This window comes from Ceratotherium simum, chromosome 17 (genome assembly GCF_057802395.1).
Source record: "Ceratotherium simum simum isolate JZ-2026a chromosome 17, ASM5780239v1, whole genome shotgun sequence".
NCBI lineage: Eukaryota > Metazoa > Chordata > Mammalia > Perissodactyla > Rhinocerotidae > Ceratotherium > Ceratotherium simum.
In genome coordinates, this window is record NC_141916.1 from 28,975,581 (window position 1) to 28,995,808 (window position 20,228).

Genomic DNA, 20,228 nt, shown 5'->3' on the forward strand with positions numbered 1-20,228 from the left:
CATTATAGTCTATCTCAGGCAGTAACCTCCGTGCTATAATGTAGATTATTTTTAATCTTCACAACTCTAAGAGATGACAGTAGTGTTATTATTCCTATTTTACTGGTGACAAGATAAATATGGAGAGTGGCCATTTGTGGTGGAGCTAAAATTCCAAACAGAATAATCTGATTCCAAATCACTGTTATGATGCCTTGCATACTTAAACCTTTCTATCTCTGCTACAGAGGTAAAGACACACAGAGGAAAGTGCAAAAAAACTGTCTATCATTGTGTATACAATTGGTCACTTCATTACACTGCCAAAAGTCGTTTGGGTAACAAATTAGTAACATAAAAGTTGCTTGTTACTTTGTACTGAAATATTTAAATGCATCCCTTCATTTAGTATTAAGAAGATTTAATTCATTGTGTATATCAAAATTAAACTACTTAAATAAAACACGCCTGAGTCAGTTTCTTATCTTGTCCTCTCGATTCCTGTGAACTAATAATGAGCTGAAAGAATATTCCACAAATCTGAGCCAACCTTTTATGAACTTTTATAGAAACAATCCCAGAAACTTACTTGACAAAGACTCTAAAGAAATGTATTTGATTTTAAAACTCTGAGAAAGTTAACTTCTCCCTCAGATTTGTCATGGTAATATTAAAATATAAATTATAGATTGCCTGTATGTGAAAAAAGACAGTTGGCAGGCTTTTAATGAGATTTAATTATGCAATTTACAAAAAGATTTATCATCAGCTTCCTTTAAGAAGCAAGCTTCTTTAATACCTTTAAAATATAATTTGAATCTGCAAGTTATATATCAGTGTTACCTCCTTGAAGAAGGGTTGGGGTGTGATCAGCCTCTACTTTCTACTTCATACATTTCTGTAGCAGTTTAATTAGTTTATCATAAATATATAATATTTTAAAATAGGCTAAATTAGAAGAAATGGTAGTACAAAATATTATTTTATTTGAAATTTAGATTTACTTGCAAAGTGCAACAATATGCCAATGTGTAGAGCAAATGCCATAGGAAAAATGAATAGTGTAAAAAGATTAATTTATGGTGCTAATGATGATAAAGACTAAATGGATTGAATAGTTCTTACGTAAAATGTAATTTATTTTCAAATTAATGTGTCTAGCTGTAGTGAGAGCCACACAATAAACATTTGTTTCTTTCTACAGCACTAATTTTCCCCAAAGTTAAGAAACATAAAGCGTTAATACAAGCACATATTTATTATAAAGTAAAATACAAAATTTCTATGAGTTTTTAATATAAGACAACAAACTTCAGAGAAATTCCAAGTTTACTATGTCTGCTTCAGGCTCTATCCGAAACTCTCTTGGTAGTATAAACATATTCACCCCTTCTCTTAGGTATACTTTCTGATGAATCAAAAGAAAACCAAATGTAAATGAATTAAACTCACCAATCAAAAGACATAGAGTGGCTGAATGGATTAAAAAAACAAGATCCAACTATATGTTGTCTACAAGAGACCCAACTTAGATTTAAGGACATACATAGGCTGAAAATGAAAAGATGAAAAAAAGTTATTCATGCAAATGGTAATTGAAAGAGAGCAGGCAGGAGTAGCCATACTTATGTCAGACAAAATAGACTTTAAGTCAGAAACTGTCACAAGGGACAAAGAAGGTCATTACATAATGATAAAAAAGTCAGTTGATGTGATATATATATTATTCAGCCTTATAAAAGGAGAGCCTGCTATTTGCAGTAACATGGATGAATCTAGAAAATGTTATGCTAGGTAAAATAAGCCAGACACAGAAAGAAAAAAAAAAGACCTGCATAATCTCACTTATATATGGAATTTTAAAAAGTCAAATACATCAAAGCAGAGAGTTGAATGGTGGTTATGAGGAGCAGTGACAGAGGGAAAATGGGGAAATGTTGGTCAAAGGGTATAAAATTGCATTATGTAGGATGAATAATCTAGAGATCTATTGCATGATGACTATAGTTAATACTGTATTGGATACTGGAAATATGCTAAGAGAGTAATTTCAGGTGCTCTCATCACAAAAAAAAAATATGGCAACTATGTGAAGAGATGCATGTTGATTAGTTTGACTGTAGTAATCATTTCACTATGTATATCAAATCTTCATGTTGTACACCTTAAATATATACAATTTTTATTAAAAAGAATGAAGTTTTTTTAAAGGGTCAGTTCAAAAGGAAGATATGACTATTATAAATATGTATGCACCCAACATCAAAGCACCTAAATATGTAAAGCAAAAATTGACATATCGGAACAGAGAAACAGACAGCAATATGATAGTATTAGAAGACATCAATACCCTACTTTCAATAATGGATAGATCATCCAGACAGAAAATCAATAAGGAAATAGCAAACTTGAGCAACACTATTGACCAAATGGACCTAACAGACATATATAGAACCTTCCACTCAACAGCAGCAGAATATACATTCTTTTCAAGCACACTTGGAACATTCTCTAGGAGAGATCACATGCTAGGTTATAAAACAAGTCTTAACAAATTTAAAAAGATTGAAATCATTCCAGGTATCTTTTCTGGCCACAATGGAAAAAAAACCCTAGAAATCAATAACAAAAAAAAATCAAGAAAACTGACAAATAAATGAAAATTAACATTGAGTCAAAGAAGAAGTCAAAAGGGAAATTAGAAAATGTCTTGAGACAAATGAAAATGAAAACACAACACACCAAAACTTATGGGATACAGCAAAAGCAGTATTAAGAGAGTTTATAGTGATAAACACCACATTTTAAAAGAGAAGAAAAATCTCAAATGACCCAACTTTACACCTCAAGAGACTTGAAAAAGAAGGACAAACTAAGCAGAGGAAATAATATAGAGCAGAAATAAATGAAATACAGAATAGAAAATACAGAAAAACAATAGAAAAAATTGATGAAACTAAGAGTTGGTTTTTTGAAAGAAGAGAAAAGACTAAAACTCAGAAATGAAAGAGGAGATATTACAACTGATGTCACAGAAATAAAAAATATCATAAGGGACTATTTTAAACAATTGTACTGCACCAAATTGGACAACTTAGAAGAAATGGATAAATTCCTAGAAACATACAACCTACCAACAATGAATCAAGAAGAAACAGAAAGCTTGCACAGACCAATAACAAATAATGAATCAGTAGTCAAAAACCTCCCAAAAAAAAAAAAAAAGACCCAGGGCAAGATGGCTACACCGGTGAATTTTACCAAACATTTAAAGAAGAATTAATACCAATCTTTCCTAAACTCTTTCAAAAAATATAGAAGAGGGAACACTTCCAAACTCGTTTTATGAGGCCAGCATCACCCTGATACCAAAGCCAGACAAAGACACCACAGAAAAGAGAAATACAGACCAATATCCCTGATGAACATGGATGCAAAAATCCTTAACTAAATGTTAGCAAACTGAGTAAAATAGCACATTAAAGAATCATGCACCATGAACAAGGAGGATTTATCCTTGAGATGCAATGATGGTTCAAAGTATGCAAATCAATAAATGTGATATATCACGTTAACAGAATGAAGGACAAAAATCATATGATCATCTCAAGAGATACAAAAAAGGCATTTGACAAAATTCAACACCCTTTCATGATAAAAACTCTCAACAAATTAGGTACAGAACAAACTTACCTTAACACAATATAGGCTATCTATGGAAAAACCATAGGTAACATCATACTCAATGGTATAACCCTGAAAGCTTTTTCTCTAAGATCTACAAGGCAAGGATGCCTACTCTCTCATGTCTATTCAGTATAGTACTGGAAGATTTAGCCAGAGAAATTAGCAAAAACAAGAAATAAAAGCCATCCAAATCAGAAAGGAAGAAGTAAAGTTATCTCTGTTTTTAGATGACATGATCTTATATGTAGAAAACTCTAAAGACCAAAAAAAAAAACAAAAAAACCTGTTAGAACTAATAAGTGAATTCAGTAAAGTTGCAAAATACATAATTGACATACAAAAAAATCAGTTGTGTATCTATACACTAACAACAAACTATCCAAAAAGGAAATTAAGAAAACAATCTCATGTACAGTAGCATCAAAAAGAATAAAATACTTGGGAATAAACTTAAGCAAGGAACTGAAAGACTTTTACACTGAAAACTATAAAATGTTGATGAAAGAAATTAAAGCAGACACAAATAAAGACATCCTGTGCTCATGGATTGGAAGAATTAATATTGTTATGTAGTGGCATTTTTTGCAGAAATAGAAAAAACAATCCTAAAATTTATATGGAACCACAAGAGACTCTGAATAGCCAAAGCAATCTTGAGCAAGAAGAACAAAGCTGGAGGCATCACACTGCCTGATTTAAAACTGTGCTACAAAGCTACAGTAATCAAAACAGCGAGGAACGAACATAAAAATAGACATATAGACCAATGTAACAGAGTAGAGAGCCCAGAAATGAACCTGCAGATATACAGTCAACTGACCTTTGACAAGTGTGCCAAGAATACACAAAGGGGAAAGGATAACCTCTTCAATAAATGGTTTTGGGAAAACTGGATATCCATATGCAAAAGAATGACATTGGATCCTTATGTTACACCACTCACAAAAATTAACTCAAAATGGAGTAAAAACTTAAACCTAAGACCTGGAACTGTAAAAGTCCTAGAAAAATCATAGGAGAAAACCTTTTCCACATTAGTCTTGGCAATGATTTCTTGTGTATGATACCAAAAGCACAAGCAATAAAAGCAAAAATAAACAAATGGGATTACATCAAACTAAAAAGCTTCTGCACAGTAAAGGAAACCATCAACAAAATGAAAAGGAAACCTATGGAATGTGAGAAAATATTTGTGAACTATATATGTGATAAGTGGTTAATTCCCAAAATATATAAAGAACTCCTACAACTCAACAGCAAAAAACCAATACCTGATTTAAAAATGGGCAAAAGACTTGAGTAGACATTTCGCCAAAGAAGACACTCAAATAGTCAAGAGGTGTATGTAAAGATTCTCAATATTATTACTTATCAGGGAAATGCAAACCAAAACCACAATGAGCTATCTCTTCACACCTGTTAGGATGGCTATTATCAAAAAGTCAAAAGATAACGAGTGTTGGGTGGCCCTGTGACCTAGTGGTTAAGTTCAGCACGCTGCGCTTTGGCAGCCCGGGTTCAGTTCCTGGGCGTGGACCTACACCACTTGTTAGTGGCCACACTGTGGTGATGACCCACGTACAAAATAGAGGAAGATTGGCGCAGGTGTTAGCTCAGGGCCAATCTTCCCCGGCCAAAAAAAAAGATAAGTGTTGGTGAAGATGTAGAGAAATTGGAACCCTTGTACACTGTTGGTGGGAATGTAAATTGGTACAGCCACTATGAAAAACAGTATAGAGCTACCATGTGATCCAGCAATCCCATTTCTGCATATATATCCAAATGAATCGAAATCAGATCTCGAAAAGATATCTACACTCCTATGTTCATGGCAGAATTATTCACAACAGCTGAGACATGGAAACAATCCAAATATCCATTGGCAAATGAATGGATAAACAAAATGTGGTATATACATACAATGGAATATTATCCAGCCTTAAAAAGAGGGAAATCTTACCATTTTCAACAACATGGATGGACCTGGAAGGCATTATGCTAAGTGAAGTAAGTCAGTCACAGAAGGATGAATACTGCATGACTCCTTTTAGATGAGGCATCTAAAATAGTCAAACATACAGAAATAGGCAGTAGAATGGTGGTTAGGGGGATGGGTGAAAGGATATGAGGAGTAGTTGTTCAATGGGTTTAAAATTACAGATATACAAGATGAGTAAATTCATGAGCTCTGCCATACAACATAGTGCCTCTAGTTAACCATAAGGTATTGTGCACTTAAAAATTTATTAAGAGGGCTGGCCCCGTGGCTTAGGGGTTAAGTGCGTGCGCTCTGCTACTGGTGGCCTGGGTTCAGATCCTGGGCGTGCACCGACGCACTGCTTCTCCAGCCATGCTGAGGCCGCGTCCCACATACAGCAACTAGAAGGATGTGCAACTATGACATACAACTATCTACTGGGGCTTTGGGGAAAAAAAGGAGGATTGGCAATAGATGTTAGCTCAGAGCTGGTTTTCCTCAGCAAAAAGAGGAGGATTAGCATGGATGTTAGCTCAGGGCTGATCTTCCTCACAAAAAAAACAAAAATTACTAAGAGAGTAGATTTCATGTTATGTGTTCTTACCACACACACCCACACACACACAAAGGGACACAAGGAAACTTTTGGAGGTGATGGGTGGGTATGTTTATTACCTTGATTGTTTTGATGGTAACACAAGTGTATACATATATCCAAACTCATCAAAGTGTATACATTAATTATGTGCAGTTTTATTAACACCAATTATACCTTAATAAAGCTGGAGAAAAAAGACATACTAACAACAACTGAGACTTTCTCCATGGGTAACCAGAAGCATTGAATGAGAAATAAAAAGTAAATACAAAAAAAAAAGAAAGAAAATCAGACAGTTAAGCCACTTGAAGTGGTATTTACAAGACTGTATAATATTCAACTTTTCATCTTGTTTTTGAATCCAGTAGAAATTTGCCAATTTAAGAGAATCGCTTGGTAAGAAAAGCATAAAAACGATACTGTTGTACTCGTAGAAGCTTTTCTCACTGCTATTTTTAGCCTTCCATTAATCACATGAAATATAAAACCCTACGTTTCTGAAGTATAGTCAGTAAGAAATGCTTTTTTAAAACAAAAAATATAATGGATATTTAAAAATTAAAAAATGGATTCCTGACGGAGATTATCAGACTTCTTTTCTTAAGAAAAAGAATTAAGGGCCGGCTCCGTGGCTTAGCGGTTAAGTGTGCGCGCTCTGATGCTGGCGGCCCGGGTTCGGATCCCGGGCACGCCCCAAGGCACCACTTCTCCGTCCAACGCGAGGCCGAGTCCCACGTACAGCAACTAGAAGGATGTGAACCTATGACATACAACTATCTACTGGGGCTTTGGGGGGAAAAAAAATGAATAAATAAAATCTTTAAAAAAAAAAAAAAAAGAAAAAAAGAAAAAGAATTAAGCATAAAAGAGGAGAATTGGCTTATATCTGCTTTGGATTCTTTTCCATTGATTGTGCTACCATCAAATTAATACAAATTCCTTAATGTCCAAGATCAGTCGTTCAATATTGTGGGAATATTTTTGACCATACGTTGTAGAACCAGTTCAACATTATCTTTACAGGGTGTGAACATGCCACACTTACTGTATTCTCTTCATCAATCTGTAAAATTACCAATCATTTTATTAGCAGCACAAGGAATTATTAGTTTCTGTAGTCTATGGCAAAGCTGTAAATTTTTTCTTGTTGATATGGTTGTTAGTTATGCTCTCCAAGAAATAAGTTTTGCCCTGACTTGTTATGCTATTAGTGTGTCCCAGATCTGTTCAAACTTGATCACTTAGAGTCCTTCAGGTTGTGAAGGAATTTCATTGGCCAATCAATGGGAGTTTTCTTGAACCCAGTTGTTCTATGATTTACTCAAAGATTTTTACAAAAGTAGACTAAAGTCTTCTTGTTTACTCTCTATCTCCCAAGAGCACGGTAATGCTCTCTCATTACTGGATATGAACTGCATACTAGTTAAGTACTAAAAATCATAAAAGTTATCCTTGTTGAGAATGTAATCTAGATACTCAGAATATAGAAGGTGATGGGAAAAAGAGATATAATAACATACAACGTATTTGTTAAATTACTGAGTATTATTTGGCAAGAATTCTGATCAACTTCTTCAAGTGCTAGAATATGTTCTTATTACATAACTGATTTTTGTCTTTGTTATCATTCTTCCCATCTTTCATCAATTTAACATGTATTAAGAACTTGAATTATGGATGTGGCAAAAAGCATTTCTTCTATTGCATTTTTTTATTTCGGTGAAATTCACATAACATAAAAGTAACCTTTTTAAAGTGTGCAATTCAATGATGTTTAGCACATTCACAATGTCGTGCAACTTTCACCTCTGTCTAGTTCCGAAAGAAAAAGCATTTTTGATTATTTCTCCCACTTGTAGAATTGTATTGTATACTAAGTATCATACATGTAATTTCTTTATTCATTCAGTAATACAAAGATATATTATCTCAATTTTAAAGGTAAGAAAATAAAGCTTAAAGTAATTTACTGATGATCGTACACGTAATGTGTTGCTTAGCCAGGATGTCTGTTTTCCAAAATCTATATCCATTTCTCTGTGCTAAGCATACTGTCATCCAGCTTGCCTTTTATTAGTGAATGATCTTCTAAGGCAGCCAGGCATTTCTGTGTGCTGGCATGTAGTAATATTTCTGTTATTCCAGTCTGCTATTTCAGAAAAAACGTATATTTTGAGAGTTTGCATATGTAAGCTCCTAACATATGTTTAAATATTTTCTTGAGATTAAAAAGTTTGTTGACTATTCCAAATTATATTTAGCAACCATCACATAGAGAGGAACTGTTTTATTTTCTATGGTATTCCTTACCTTTTTGTTGCCTTTCAGATATGCTTCTTCCGTAAAGGATGGCTCCCAGTATTTTGTGCTCCTGATTGTGACAGATGGTGTTATCTCGGATATGGCTCAAACTAAGGAGTCCATAGTTAACGTGAGTAGGGGTCGTTCAGTCCTGGGCTGGCTAAGTGACAGCATGGTGCTACTTAGGTTGAGACTAGGGTCTACTTATCTGACCTAACAGAGAAACAAAATGTCCATGCCTTTGCAGCCGATTGTGTTCTTAACCTTATCCAGACAACTCACATTGTACCGTTGATCCATAAGGACCAAGCTAAGAAGTGTGGATAATTGAGTTATAACAAAATTATTTCCAGAAAAAAAAATAATAATAGCATTATCTTCATGTGCATGAGTCTGTTTATCTCTGTTAGTTTGACCTACTTGTATACAATCTTACGATTTGTACAGATTATTTCTTAGTATTTACATTTCAGTTCCCAGAGAACTGTGCTGGCTAATTCCTATTTCTATAGAACTGGATAGGAACTGGACTTGATTAAAAAACCATTCTTCTCATTATAATTCCTAATTATGTGTTTATTTTTTATGATTATTGATTGTCTTCTGTATTAGATTATAATCTGTAAAATCTATATTTACTAGATTGTAATCTATAAAATTATCTGTTTTTACTTACCTTTCTATATCCAGGTTTGGCACAAAGTAGAAATTTAACAAAAATGGGTTGCATGAATGAATTGTTTATCATACCTCATATTTATTAATAGCATAGAGGAAATATAATTAGCTGTTTGGTGTGAGAAAAAAATAATTACATGTGGGGAAAAAAAATCAAATGCTTTATAGACATATACTTAGAAAAACTAAACACAGAAAGGAGGAGAGGTAAAGGCTTACACATTTATTTGTTTGTTTATTTTTTAACTAGACACACTTGGGCTGAATTTATCTTGATTTTCTTTATATTCTTTCAGTGACATTAGTGTACACTTTAAAATATGGACTTAATTGTTTAGGTTTAAACTAATAGGACATGATGCACTGAGGAACAATTATTCATAATTTAGGGACCTTTATAGCTGAAGATGTGGTTGCTATAGTGTTCCATCTGTATGTTGCTGGATCTCACATTCTTATCATTAAATTATTTAAGTGACACATATGATGGAAAAATATACTGTAACATCAAATATTCAGTATCCCACACAATTTCATGGATTTTAATACATCAATTAATCATACTAATAATAACTTGATGTAATTATCATTTGTATTCACTCATTTACTATGGAAATTGCTTTTCCTAACCCTGGCTATAAATGAGCTGGAGTAAGGTACTACTGTTTCACAAATATGGCACCTTTTTTTCCCCTTTAGAAACTGAAAGATTTTTGAAAGGAGAGAGAACATGAAAAAAGAGACCAAAGATACCCAAAGTCAGCTTAGGAAGATTTTGGCTGAGAGTAGCAAGTGAGAGCAGATGCTCCATGCTTTTTGTTTTTTATCTTATTCAAGGCTGATCATTCCTGAAGAACATCCTGCTGAATTAGTGTATGTACTGAGCTCAGAAAGGATAAAAGTGGAATCAAGTTAATTTTAAATACGTTCAAAACTATTTAAAGAACATCTGTGAAAAAATATCAACTAAAACTCAGGATATTTTCTTCTTAATTCTTAACTCTTTTCTTAATAACTCAGTTTCTTGATTGTGAACTAATTGTGTGTTCTCTTTGAAGGCTTCAAAACTTCCAATGTCAATAATTATAGTAGGTGTTGGACCAGCAGAATTTGATGGTGAGTAATAAAATTTCAGTAGTATTCCCTGGGAGTTTATTAAATCTGAAGCAACATGCTCTTAGGTTTCTATCACTCTTTTTCACATGTAAGAATGTGAATGTGCATGTGAATTTGTGTGTAATGCTCACGTACGTATTGACATAAATATAGATATCTCACAATGAGGTCTGTCAAGGTGAGCAAATTAAAAGATTGTCCTCTAAGTAGGACATCATCTCTCTAGTATAGATTAATTCAACATGTAGCTTTCCATTTCATTAGAGATGGTTTGTACCTCAAAATAATATGTCTTAAGACTGACAGAGTGATAAATTGAGTTTTTGTTCCCAAGGCAAAACACACTCTGGGTTCACTAAAAACCTTGAAGAATGAGTGCTAAATTAATAAACCATTAGGTTGTGAATAGAAATGTTAACACAAGCATAATATACTACTTTAATGGATTTCCAGACCCTGGCTAGTTGCTAGACATTAGCTTTATAACTACATAAGTTCTGTTACGTGAAAGAGCAAAGTAAGATGAAAATGGAACTGACCATCTGAGATTTAATGTGACTTTATATAATTATGCTAAATTGACTTAATACTCAGTTTTCTGTTTGGGCCAGGCCTTGCTCAAATGCCAATTAAGTGACAGGCGTTTGTGTAACTAGCGATCTGGGTAAACTTCTTATTTTTTTATTTTAATTTTTTGTTTATTGCAGTAACATTGGTTGATAACATTGTATAAATTTCAGGCGTACATCATTATACTTCTATTTCTGCATAGATTACATCATGTTCACCACTCAAATACCAATTACAACCCATCACCACACACATGTGCCGAATTATCCCTTTCGCCCTCCTCCCTCCTCCCTTCCCCTCTGGTAAACTTCTTTAAGGACATGTTGCTAGTCATCTGGTGAATTCCTTTAAGAGAACTCTATGCTAGACAGCAACTGTATGACCACATGACATTCACCTGGTTCAGGTGTTTTTACACCAACAAGGACAGTTTATTTAGCGTGGGACTTTGGAAATGAGAATAATTATAGAATATCTGGAACACCCTTTGGTACATTATAGGTTAATTTAGGCGCGTAGGTGGCTAATTATAGTATGATCATCAACAGGATGATTCTTATTTAACCACCAGTGCCTCCTCCATGAGGATAGTATAGATTAGTCCGTCTCAGGTAAAGCACCACAGGCAGGCATATTGCTGACTTTGGAAATTCCTTCCTTTGATTCCATGCTTGGCTGGTCACCCTTCGCATCATTATAATCTTCCAGTTTCTAAAGCAAAAGTCATTTAGCCCTGATTTCTGCTGCTTCTGCTAACATTGTCTGTGTATTCACATCTGTTTGCATTGTGCTTCAGGCATGAATTTGAGCCACCTCTTTGGAGTCAGGAAAGCTAAGACATATCTTTCTTGTTAACACTTTGTGCACTTGATCATCTGCATTAATCAGTGATAGACTGTGATTCACAAACGTCACTGATTGCTAGGTTAAAATAACTCAGGCTTTCTTCTTTCGCTACTAATTTGCTTTTGCCTCTCAAGGATGCACCTCTCCTTGAGTACATCTCAGGTCTCCCAAACTCCTATGGAAGTCCACCGTTAGGTGTATGACCCCAGAGATGGTAAATCTCAGTCACTTGTTCTTCAAGAACCCCCACACATAATGTAAGAAGACAGAGCCACAGACCCTTCCTGATGTATATTTCTGGTCATGTATTTCTCTTTAATTGCTGAGGAAGACCCGCCCTGAGCTAACATCTATTGCCAATCCTCCTCCTTTTTTTCCCCTTTTCTCCCCAAAGCCCCGGTAGATAGTTGTGTGTCATAGTTGTACATCCTTCTAGTTGCTGTATGTGGGACGGCACCTCAGCATGGCCAGACAAGCGGTGCGTCGGTGCATGCCCAGGATCCGAACCCAGGCCGCCAGTAGCAGAGCACGTGCACTTTACCCCTAAGCCTCCGGGCCGGCCCTCTGGTCGTGTATTTCTATTCAGAGTGGCAGGCACAGCTATTTGGGTATTACCCTCACTCAACTGCCACGGCTATTTATTTTCTTCATGTCTTTTGTTCCCAATGAATTATTTATTAGAGTTTTGAGGTATGATAATTCATTATTTCCCTCTCTGAACTAACTGGAAAAAAAAATGCAGGAATCACTCAGACAGACACCAGAATATAAGCTTTATTGCTAGCAATGCAGAATTGGAGAATTTGGGTTAACCTATACACAGAACCAGACCTCTCACTACCTTTTTTCCCCCAAGATTAAATGACCTCACCCCTCATCTCCAGGCCTCCTCCATTCAGGGGCAGAGCCTTGCCTATTAAACATGCCACAGGGAGAAATTGCCTTCAACCTGAGGATAGGCTCTCCAAAAGAAAGAGAATCAAGGTCTGTTCTTTCTCCTGAATCTTAATAATCCCGTGAATCACTCCTCTTTCCATGTGGAAAAGTAAGTAAACATTATAGAGAAAGAGGGAAGTTGCTTTCCCAGGAGAGTTTCCTCACAGAGTTAGAGTGAAACTTTCCTCCAACAAACATGTAAACAGGGAGTTAGGCTCCTGTACCACCTGGCTTCTGCTTGCATCATGATGGAGGTTTTAGAGGAGAGAACATCTTCCAGGCCCAGTACTAGAAAGTAGACTGTTCCACTAGGAGACAATAGATGCTTCTCTAAAGTATTTTTCTTTCTTTCCTCTCAAAACACATCTCTTCCCTCCATGACTATGAAGAAAAGGACAGAATACTCATGTTTAATACAGAAAATCTCTAACTTAACATTCAAATTGCTGCTATCCTATCAGAATAACCTTTCTCTTGCACCTCCAAATCTACCACAGATTAAGTTTATGTATCACACATGTAAACTGACATAGGAAAAGACTGAAACAAAACTTGCAGATTTTTTTTTTTTTTTTGGTGAGGAAGATTGGCCCTGAGCTAATATCTGCTGCCAATCTTCCTCTTTTTGCTTGAGGAAGATTGTCACTGAGCTAACATCTGTGCCAATCTTCCTCTATTTTGTATATGGGACGTCACCACAGCATGGCTTGATGAGCAGTGTGTAGGTCTGGCCACAGAATACGAATCCTCGAACCCTTGGCTGCTGAAGCAGAGCATACGTACCTAACCACTACACCAGGCAGCCCTAAAACTTGCAGATTTTATCATTTAACCACCTAAATCCAACATCTACACATTTTTAACCAGAAAGGCATTATTTGCATGGACAAGAGAGGCAATATTTTTCTATTCATTCTTTGAAGGTAGATGAAATAGGAATAAACGATTAGATCAATGAGTATTCAAATTTCTTATTTCTGTATTTTAATAAGAACAATTTAAGACTTTCTGTATAATTTTCCCCCAATGATTTTTCACTCCTCTATAAAGCACCTTCATTAAGAGAAAGATTTCTCAAGGCAGGATTTCTTCATCCTGAAAAGGCAAAAAGGCAAATTAACGCAGCATCTGGCTACCTGCTTTGATCTGAGTTGGGAGAAGGGGAGAAGTAGAAGGAGTCCTAATTTCATTGTGTCTCCCATGGCTAGAAAGAAATGCAGATCTATCTCTCATATAGCTTTTTTCCAAGGAGAGGTACTGGTGGGGAACTGGGGCTTATAATCTCAGGCTCCTCGGTGGACCAGATGATCTGAGAACCTGAAGGGTGAATGTCACCCTTCCACCACTTAAACACCATTTCTCTTCTTCCTGCTCTCAAAAGTGTAGCCTCCCATTCTTGCTACCTGCACCCTTCTAACCCGAAGAACATGCTGAAAAGTGGAAGTTATTTTATGGGATCTCATTCTAATACATTATTGTCTGATTAACTGTCATTTTCTTTAATTGGAATGAAAAATCCACAAAGGCCAATGGAGACTGTAAGGGACTGTGGGGAGGTGAGACTCAGATTATCATCTAATTCTTGTTTTCCATTTTAGAGTGAGTGTAGGGTAATGATTATGAGTTATTAGCAAATTAAGATAATAAAGAAGTTTCTGCAGTTGCTGGCATGTCACCATCAATGTATATTTATGTCTCAAAGTAATATGAAAATTTTGAAAACAAACCTAGACCAAAAGGAGGAATTAACTACTGAAAATATTTGAGTATAATGAATTCTCTTATTTTCGTCTCTAATAAGGAGGGGAGAAAAAGTAGGTCTTCTGTATTCTGAATAAGTTAATTACCTTCTTATTGGTCATGTACACATTTTACTAAATTATGACATGTATATCTAAGCAAATTATTGAGTGGTGGCTATCAATTATGTGTACTAGTGATGCTTCAGCCCACACATTGACTCATGAAGATGTGTAGAAAAATAAAATTTAAAACAAAATTTTTAACCCAAATGCATTATCCAGGCACTGAAGAAAATAACAGAAAGGTGAGGATTGTATTCTGATTGAGCAATATATTTTGGCAGGTGAAGAGGCAAACATAATTGCAAGTGGCTCTCCGGAGTCTGGTGAAAGTCATGTGTATACAAAATGAATTATCGGTAATAGAATTATACTTTAAGCACAAATTAGCATTCCTCATGTAATTAATTATTTAGAGAATTCTCACTGAAAACTTAATAAACTCTGGAAAATGTTCTAAATTGCAGCATAACATTACTGTATCACCAGCTGTCCCATTATATCACAGCATTCCCAAATACCAGCTGATGTCTGTAATGTTGAAATTGTTTCTTAACCAACAAAAATATCATACTTTACTTCAGAAAGACTATACTTTATCCAATCAATATAAGAACAGAGCCAATGCCTCTTTGTTTTTAAATCTATTTATAAAGTGGAAATTGGGCAATATGGATATATAACTTTGTAGTTTCAACGAGAATAAAGTTCAAGTTGTTATTGGAAATTCTGTAATGATTAGTGCCAAGTTTCCTAAATTAGAAAGAAAAAATTAAAATTGAATTGATTAGCCTGACTTGCCCAATGAGTCATGTAAGCATGTAACCCAGAATTGAGAACTCCTAGGATGGGGAGATGTACCTAAAGACTTCTATACTGCGTTGGCTCTTCTCATCTTTCCAAGGGTTACATGAGGTCTTGGCTTGCTTGCTTCACTGGTAAAATTTGTACTCAGTCCTGAGTTTTGTGGGAAAACTGACTTAGAAGATGAAGAGATCAATAAGCTTTCTCCTTTTACAGAGGACGTATTGCTACTTCATACATCTTGATTTCCTTGTTGCCTACATTGTGTTAGTATATGGCTAAAATGCACTGGATAAATGATCCTATTTTATTTTCAAGCAATGATCGAATTGGATGGAGACAATATAAGAGTTTCCTCCAGAGGAAAATATGCTGAAAGGGACATTGTGCAGGTAAGAAATTTAATGAAAATTATTTATTTTGTTCATGGTGAAGAGCCTGTGTCAGCTCTGATTTGTAAATAAACAACTTAAATTGAAATCAGGAGTCTCAGGTGCTGTTTAATTTAATTGGTTGATTCTCTCTGGTGCATGTAAGTAACAGGGCCTAGAATAAGGACCCAGGTCCTTCCCCTGTACTTCAGGTTTACCATATCCAAAATAGAAATGTTAATAAGTGCCTTTTCTTGCTTTATTATTACCAGAAAATATTATTGAGATCTTTAGTGAAATTAGAAGCTAAAAACATAATGGGCTTTTTAATGATGCTTATCCATTCATTATTTAGTCCTCATCAAAAACTAAATATATTTTAAGACAGCTGATACGTATTCAGAGTAAGTAAACTTAATAGGGAAAAAAGCAAAAATATAGATATTTTCAATTTCCCCTGTAGATTATGGTTATAAATGTGGAGAAATAGATCTTAAAATTATATATAAATTATATATAAAATATATGTCATATACAAATATATAATAATACAGTAATATAAAAACCATAATTAATATATATAATAATATATATTATACATATATGATTCATAATTTTATTAGAATCAAGAAAATACTTAAGTAAAGCCTACTACTCTGGGAGTGACTAGAAAGGAAAAAATCAGTAACTAATATAGTTAAAATTTATAATTGAAAGCAAAGAGTTAATTCAACTAAATTTCTGCATACTTCAGAGTCTCCGTATCTTTTAGGATATCAAAAGGGAAAAAAGACTTTGAAGTACATCTTTTTAAATAGGAAAGGGAAGAAGGTCTCAGTACCATTTAAGCACATGATATAAAAGTTTTGGAGGAGGAAACAATGGACTTCAGTATTATCTCCTAAATAATAATCTATATATTCACCCATAATACAGTGATTAAGAAAATTTAATTTGGAATCCAACAGAATTTGGCTCAAATCCTGGATTGTCCACTGTGATAATTTGGGCAAGCTTTCTAAATTTCAATGTTCTGGCATTATTGTAAAGATTAAATGAGATAATGTATATAAAATACATTCCTGAAATAGAACTCAGTAAAATACAATTAGAAAATGATTAAAATAATTTGAAGGAGAAAATAATATAAAATAATCTGTAAATATGATAACATAAAGATTAAGTTGGCAAAGATTAAAAAAGCATTGTTCTTCATCAGTCTGTAAAATTTAATTTTCAAATAGAAATATCTATTTTAAAAAAACAGTTAATTATGATTTAAATTTTTAACCTAATGTTCTTGGTAGAGTAAAAAGCACACATACATGAATGATTAGGTTAAAAGCAGCTGAGAAAGGGAACATGGTGATGTGGTCATCTGTTTAAGAATCTCATTGTGTTTTGTTTTCATAATTAGACACATGATTATTCAACTTAACCTCATTAACATAATTATAGGTCCAAGTAATTACACTTTATCTAAAAGCTCTCCTTAATGTCTGGCTCACAGTTTCCAAAAAATCAAATTACGGAAGGGAAGTATGAATTTGAAGTCCTTTCAAATGTGTTAGGTTGCTCTGATAATGCATTTTTACAAAGATAACAGAGGCAACTCCATATCTCATAGTATCATCTAAATGATGCTTATGAGAAATGTGGTATTACTTTCTCCCTTAAGAAGTAGTTAAAATTGCTCATATCATTAAGGTTTCCTTTAAGAGGACTAATATGTTATGTTAGTGACAACCAAAAGTCATGCCTATTAGCATTTATAAAATAAAAATGCCCTTGATCACAAAAGTATTTAGCTTCCCAATGGATACACTACATTGGACAGAATATTGACATAGGACCCAGATCTATGAAATTATATTATTGTCACTCTGGTCTTGAACAAGTCAATAAATCTCTCTAAGCCTTTATTTCATTAGGTCTAGACTTTAAATTCTTTCATCTCTGCTCTTTCCATGATGTTGTGAGTCTCAGAGGAAATAACACATGAAAATACTTTAATACTCATCAGTATAAGGTATATATTAGTATAATTATATGTTTCCTCTCCTTGAAAGTCAGAGTTCTTGAGACCAGTCTACCACTATCAAGTGACACTGGGATCCCCAAAGATTTTGAAGGCACCTGGGGTATAGGTGAACACTCAAGGGATTCTCCCTCATAAAGTTGAACTGAAAGAGCCATTGGATCTTACACATACTGAATAGGAAATTAAAATGTTCCCAGAGAATTGGTAGTTTCCTAAATGAAAGTGACATCTTGGCTTACGTGCCTACATTTAGTTAAGGAGATTTGGTGCACCTTTTCGAATTTCATGGCAAAGTTCCTAAATGGTAATTGGTCTTTTAAAAATAGTGAGCAAGGTAATCATTTACATATCACATTGCATTGAAGAAGAATTAGCATCCTCCCTCTTACCTTAAGTAAGGTTTAAAAAACATTCCACCAATCACAGTTTTCTAGGTTGTACCATGCACTAAAACGTTTTCCAAATGAGTTATTTTCAAGAATAGAAATATTCTTGAATACTTAGAATATTGGAGTTGCAAGGGCACACCAAGGATAACCTTGTCAACCTTCCCAACATCAGAAAATATCTAAGCCATTCTAATCAATGCTATAAACACTGCTGGGTAAAATATTATCAGAAAATCGGGTCTTTTTAGGCTCTCTTACTTTTTTGCTACTTTCTTACATGTTGAGGCTAATCAAGATAATAGTGACACTCCAATTTCTTAAGTGGATAAACAAAAGCTTAAGGCTGCAAATAATAAAAAATGCCTAAGGTAGCTGAGTTTCAGCGGACAGTTGGGGGTAGTAGATGGGGTTTTCATTATGTCAAATCTTAAGTGGCATCCAATTTCTTCATATAATAATAATATTTAATCATTTATTAAGTCCTTCATATACTAGGCAGGCTAAGAGCTATAGCATTACTTCACTCAATCCTTACTTGAGTTTATGAGACAGGTACTTTGATTACCACATTTTACAAAAGAAGATATGAGGTTTAATTCCTCTTGTCTATACTCACCTAGCTAGTAAGAAGTGGAATCAGGATTTAATCTTAAAATATCTGATTCTAAAGATCTTAACAAGCATTCTGTATAACTTTGTTCTGAAACCTAAGCATAGCGTTTAAGATTCTCCATAACCTGACCCCAATTTTCCTCTTTAGCTAAACGCACAAACACCCACACACACAGACACACACACTTTGTCTAGACAAATAAGACAACTAACTGTCATTTTATGACATATTTCCATTGTTTTTGCTTTTATTTTCTCTGTTTCTACCTGGAATACTCTTTCTCTTCATCTGTGCCGATTAAAATCCTACATTTTGAAACTGCCCACTCTACAACCTTTCACAAAGCCCTCTCACACACTTGAACTAATTTCCCCTTTCCTTCATTTTATTCACATATCACTTTATAACTTCTTAAAAATACTGACCACTTTTTGCCTTATAGTAATGTATAAATAAGGAAACTGAGTCCCAAGATGGGATGTTAAACAACTTGGGCAAAATTGTTTAAGTCATAAATTGGTAGATCCAAATTTCCAACAGAGTTCTGATTCCAAAACCTGTGTTCTTTCTGTTATAACACACCTATTCTCCTAAAAGGTAAAACTCTGAGATTATTAGGATCTATTTTCCTTTTCATATTGCTGTAGTGGATAATGTTTCAGAGTCAGATCAATTTGGGTTCAAATAATGACTCTGTTATTTATAACTGTCTAATCCTGGATAAGTTAATTAAACTCTCTAAGTTTCGGTTTCCTCTTCTGTAAATTCAAAATATAGATAACATGCTTATAAAAATTAAATGAGATATTATATTTGTGTCTTTTAGCAGAAGCCCTCCTACCTACTGGTTGCTCAATAAATGCATTAATGTCAGTATCAGTTATTATTATTAGTTAGTACATTGGCATAGTCCAATGGGAATGTCAATAGTGACATTTTTATGTGACTATTTCACAGTAGCTGTACCTTTACATATGAGGCTGTAGTCAGCCTTGTGTGTGATTATATTCATTGCCTCAAGATTCAATCTCATATGACTATAGTATAAACAGTAAGCAGGATGAGATCGTGCGGTTGTTATTCTAAAAGTTAAATGAGTTATTTTCTTAAATCAGTATATGTAGAAGGCTTTCTGTTTGTTTGTTTGTGTTATGGATTGGCCATTGTGTATAGTGCAGTGTCATTTCTCCTGGTTGCATGCAGCTGCTGGCCAGCCTATCATTTCCTTAAAAATTATATTTAAATCATATTTTCCATTAAAAGGAGAATAATAACCTTGAAGGCTGAGACTTGAAAATCACTAATGGAGCTCTGCACAGTGGGAACAATCAAGTAAAATTGAGCAGAACAGCAACTAAGAGCCCATTTGCCCAAACTGATTCAAACTTGTTTTCACAAATAGGCAAAGCCCGCCATGAGAGCAGCCGTGTGGAACATTTTCCTTGTACTGAATGGCTGCTCAAAGAGAGATGTAGTAGTATCAACTTATAGATATTTCTACAGACAGAATGCATTTATT

At 34.4% G+C, this 20,228-nt stretch overlaps 1 protein-coding gene and 1 long non-coding RNA gene across 2 annotated transcripts in view; one reads left to right on the top strand and one right to left on the bottom strand.

Annotated features, from left to right (window-relative positions):
• Nucleotides 1-20,228, top strand: part of CPNE8 (copine 8) — a 204,262-nt gene that overhangs the window by 178,111 nt on the left and 5,923 nt on the right. Inside the window, exons 17-19 of the mRNA XM_004441153.3 lie at nucleotides 8,571-8,673; nucleotides 10,280-10,337; nucleotides 15,614-15,687. Of these exons, the coding sequence (XP_004441210.1) occupies nucleotides 8,571-8,673; nucleotides 10,280-10,337; nucleotides 15,614-15,687 (235 nt within the window). The remainder of the gene's footprint in view (nucleotides 1-8,570; nucleotides 8,674-10,279; nucleotides 10,338-15,613; nucleotides 15,688-20,228) is intronic.
• LOC147914763 (uncharacterized) overlaps nucleotides 1-20,228 on the bottom strand; it is a 108,665-nt gene that overhangs the window by 57,672 nt on the left and 30,765 nt on the right. The gene's annotated exons all lie outside the window — the stretch shown is intronic.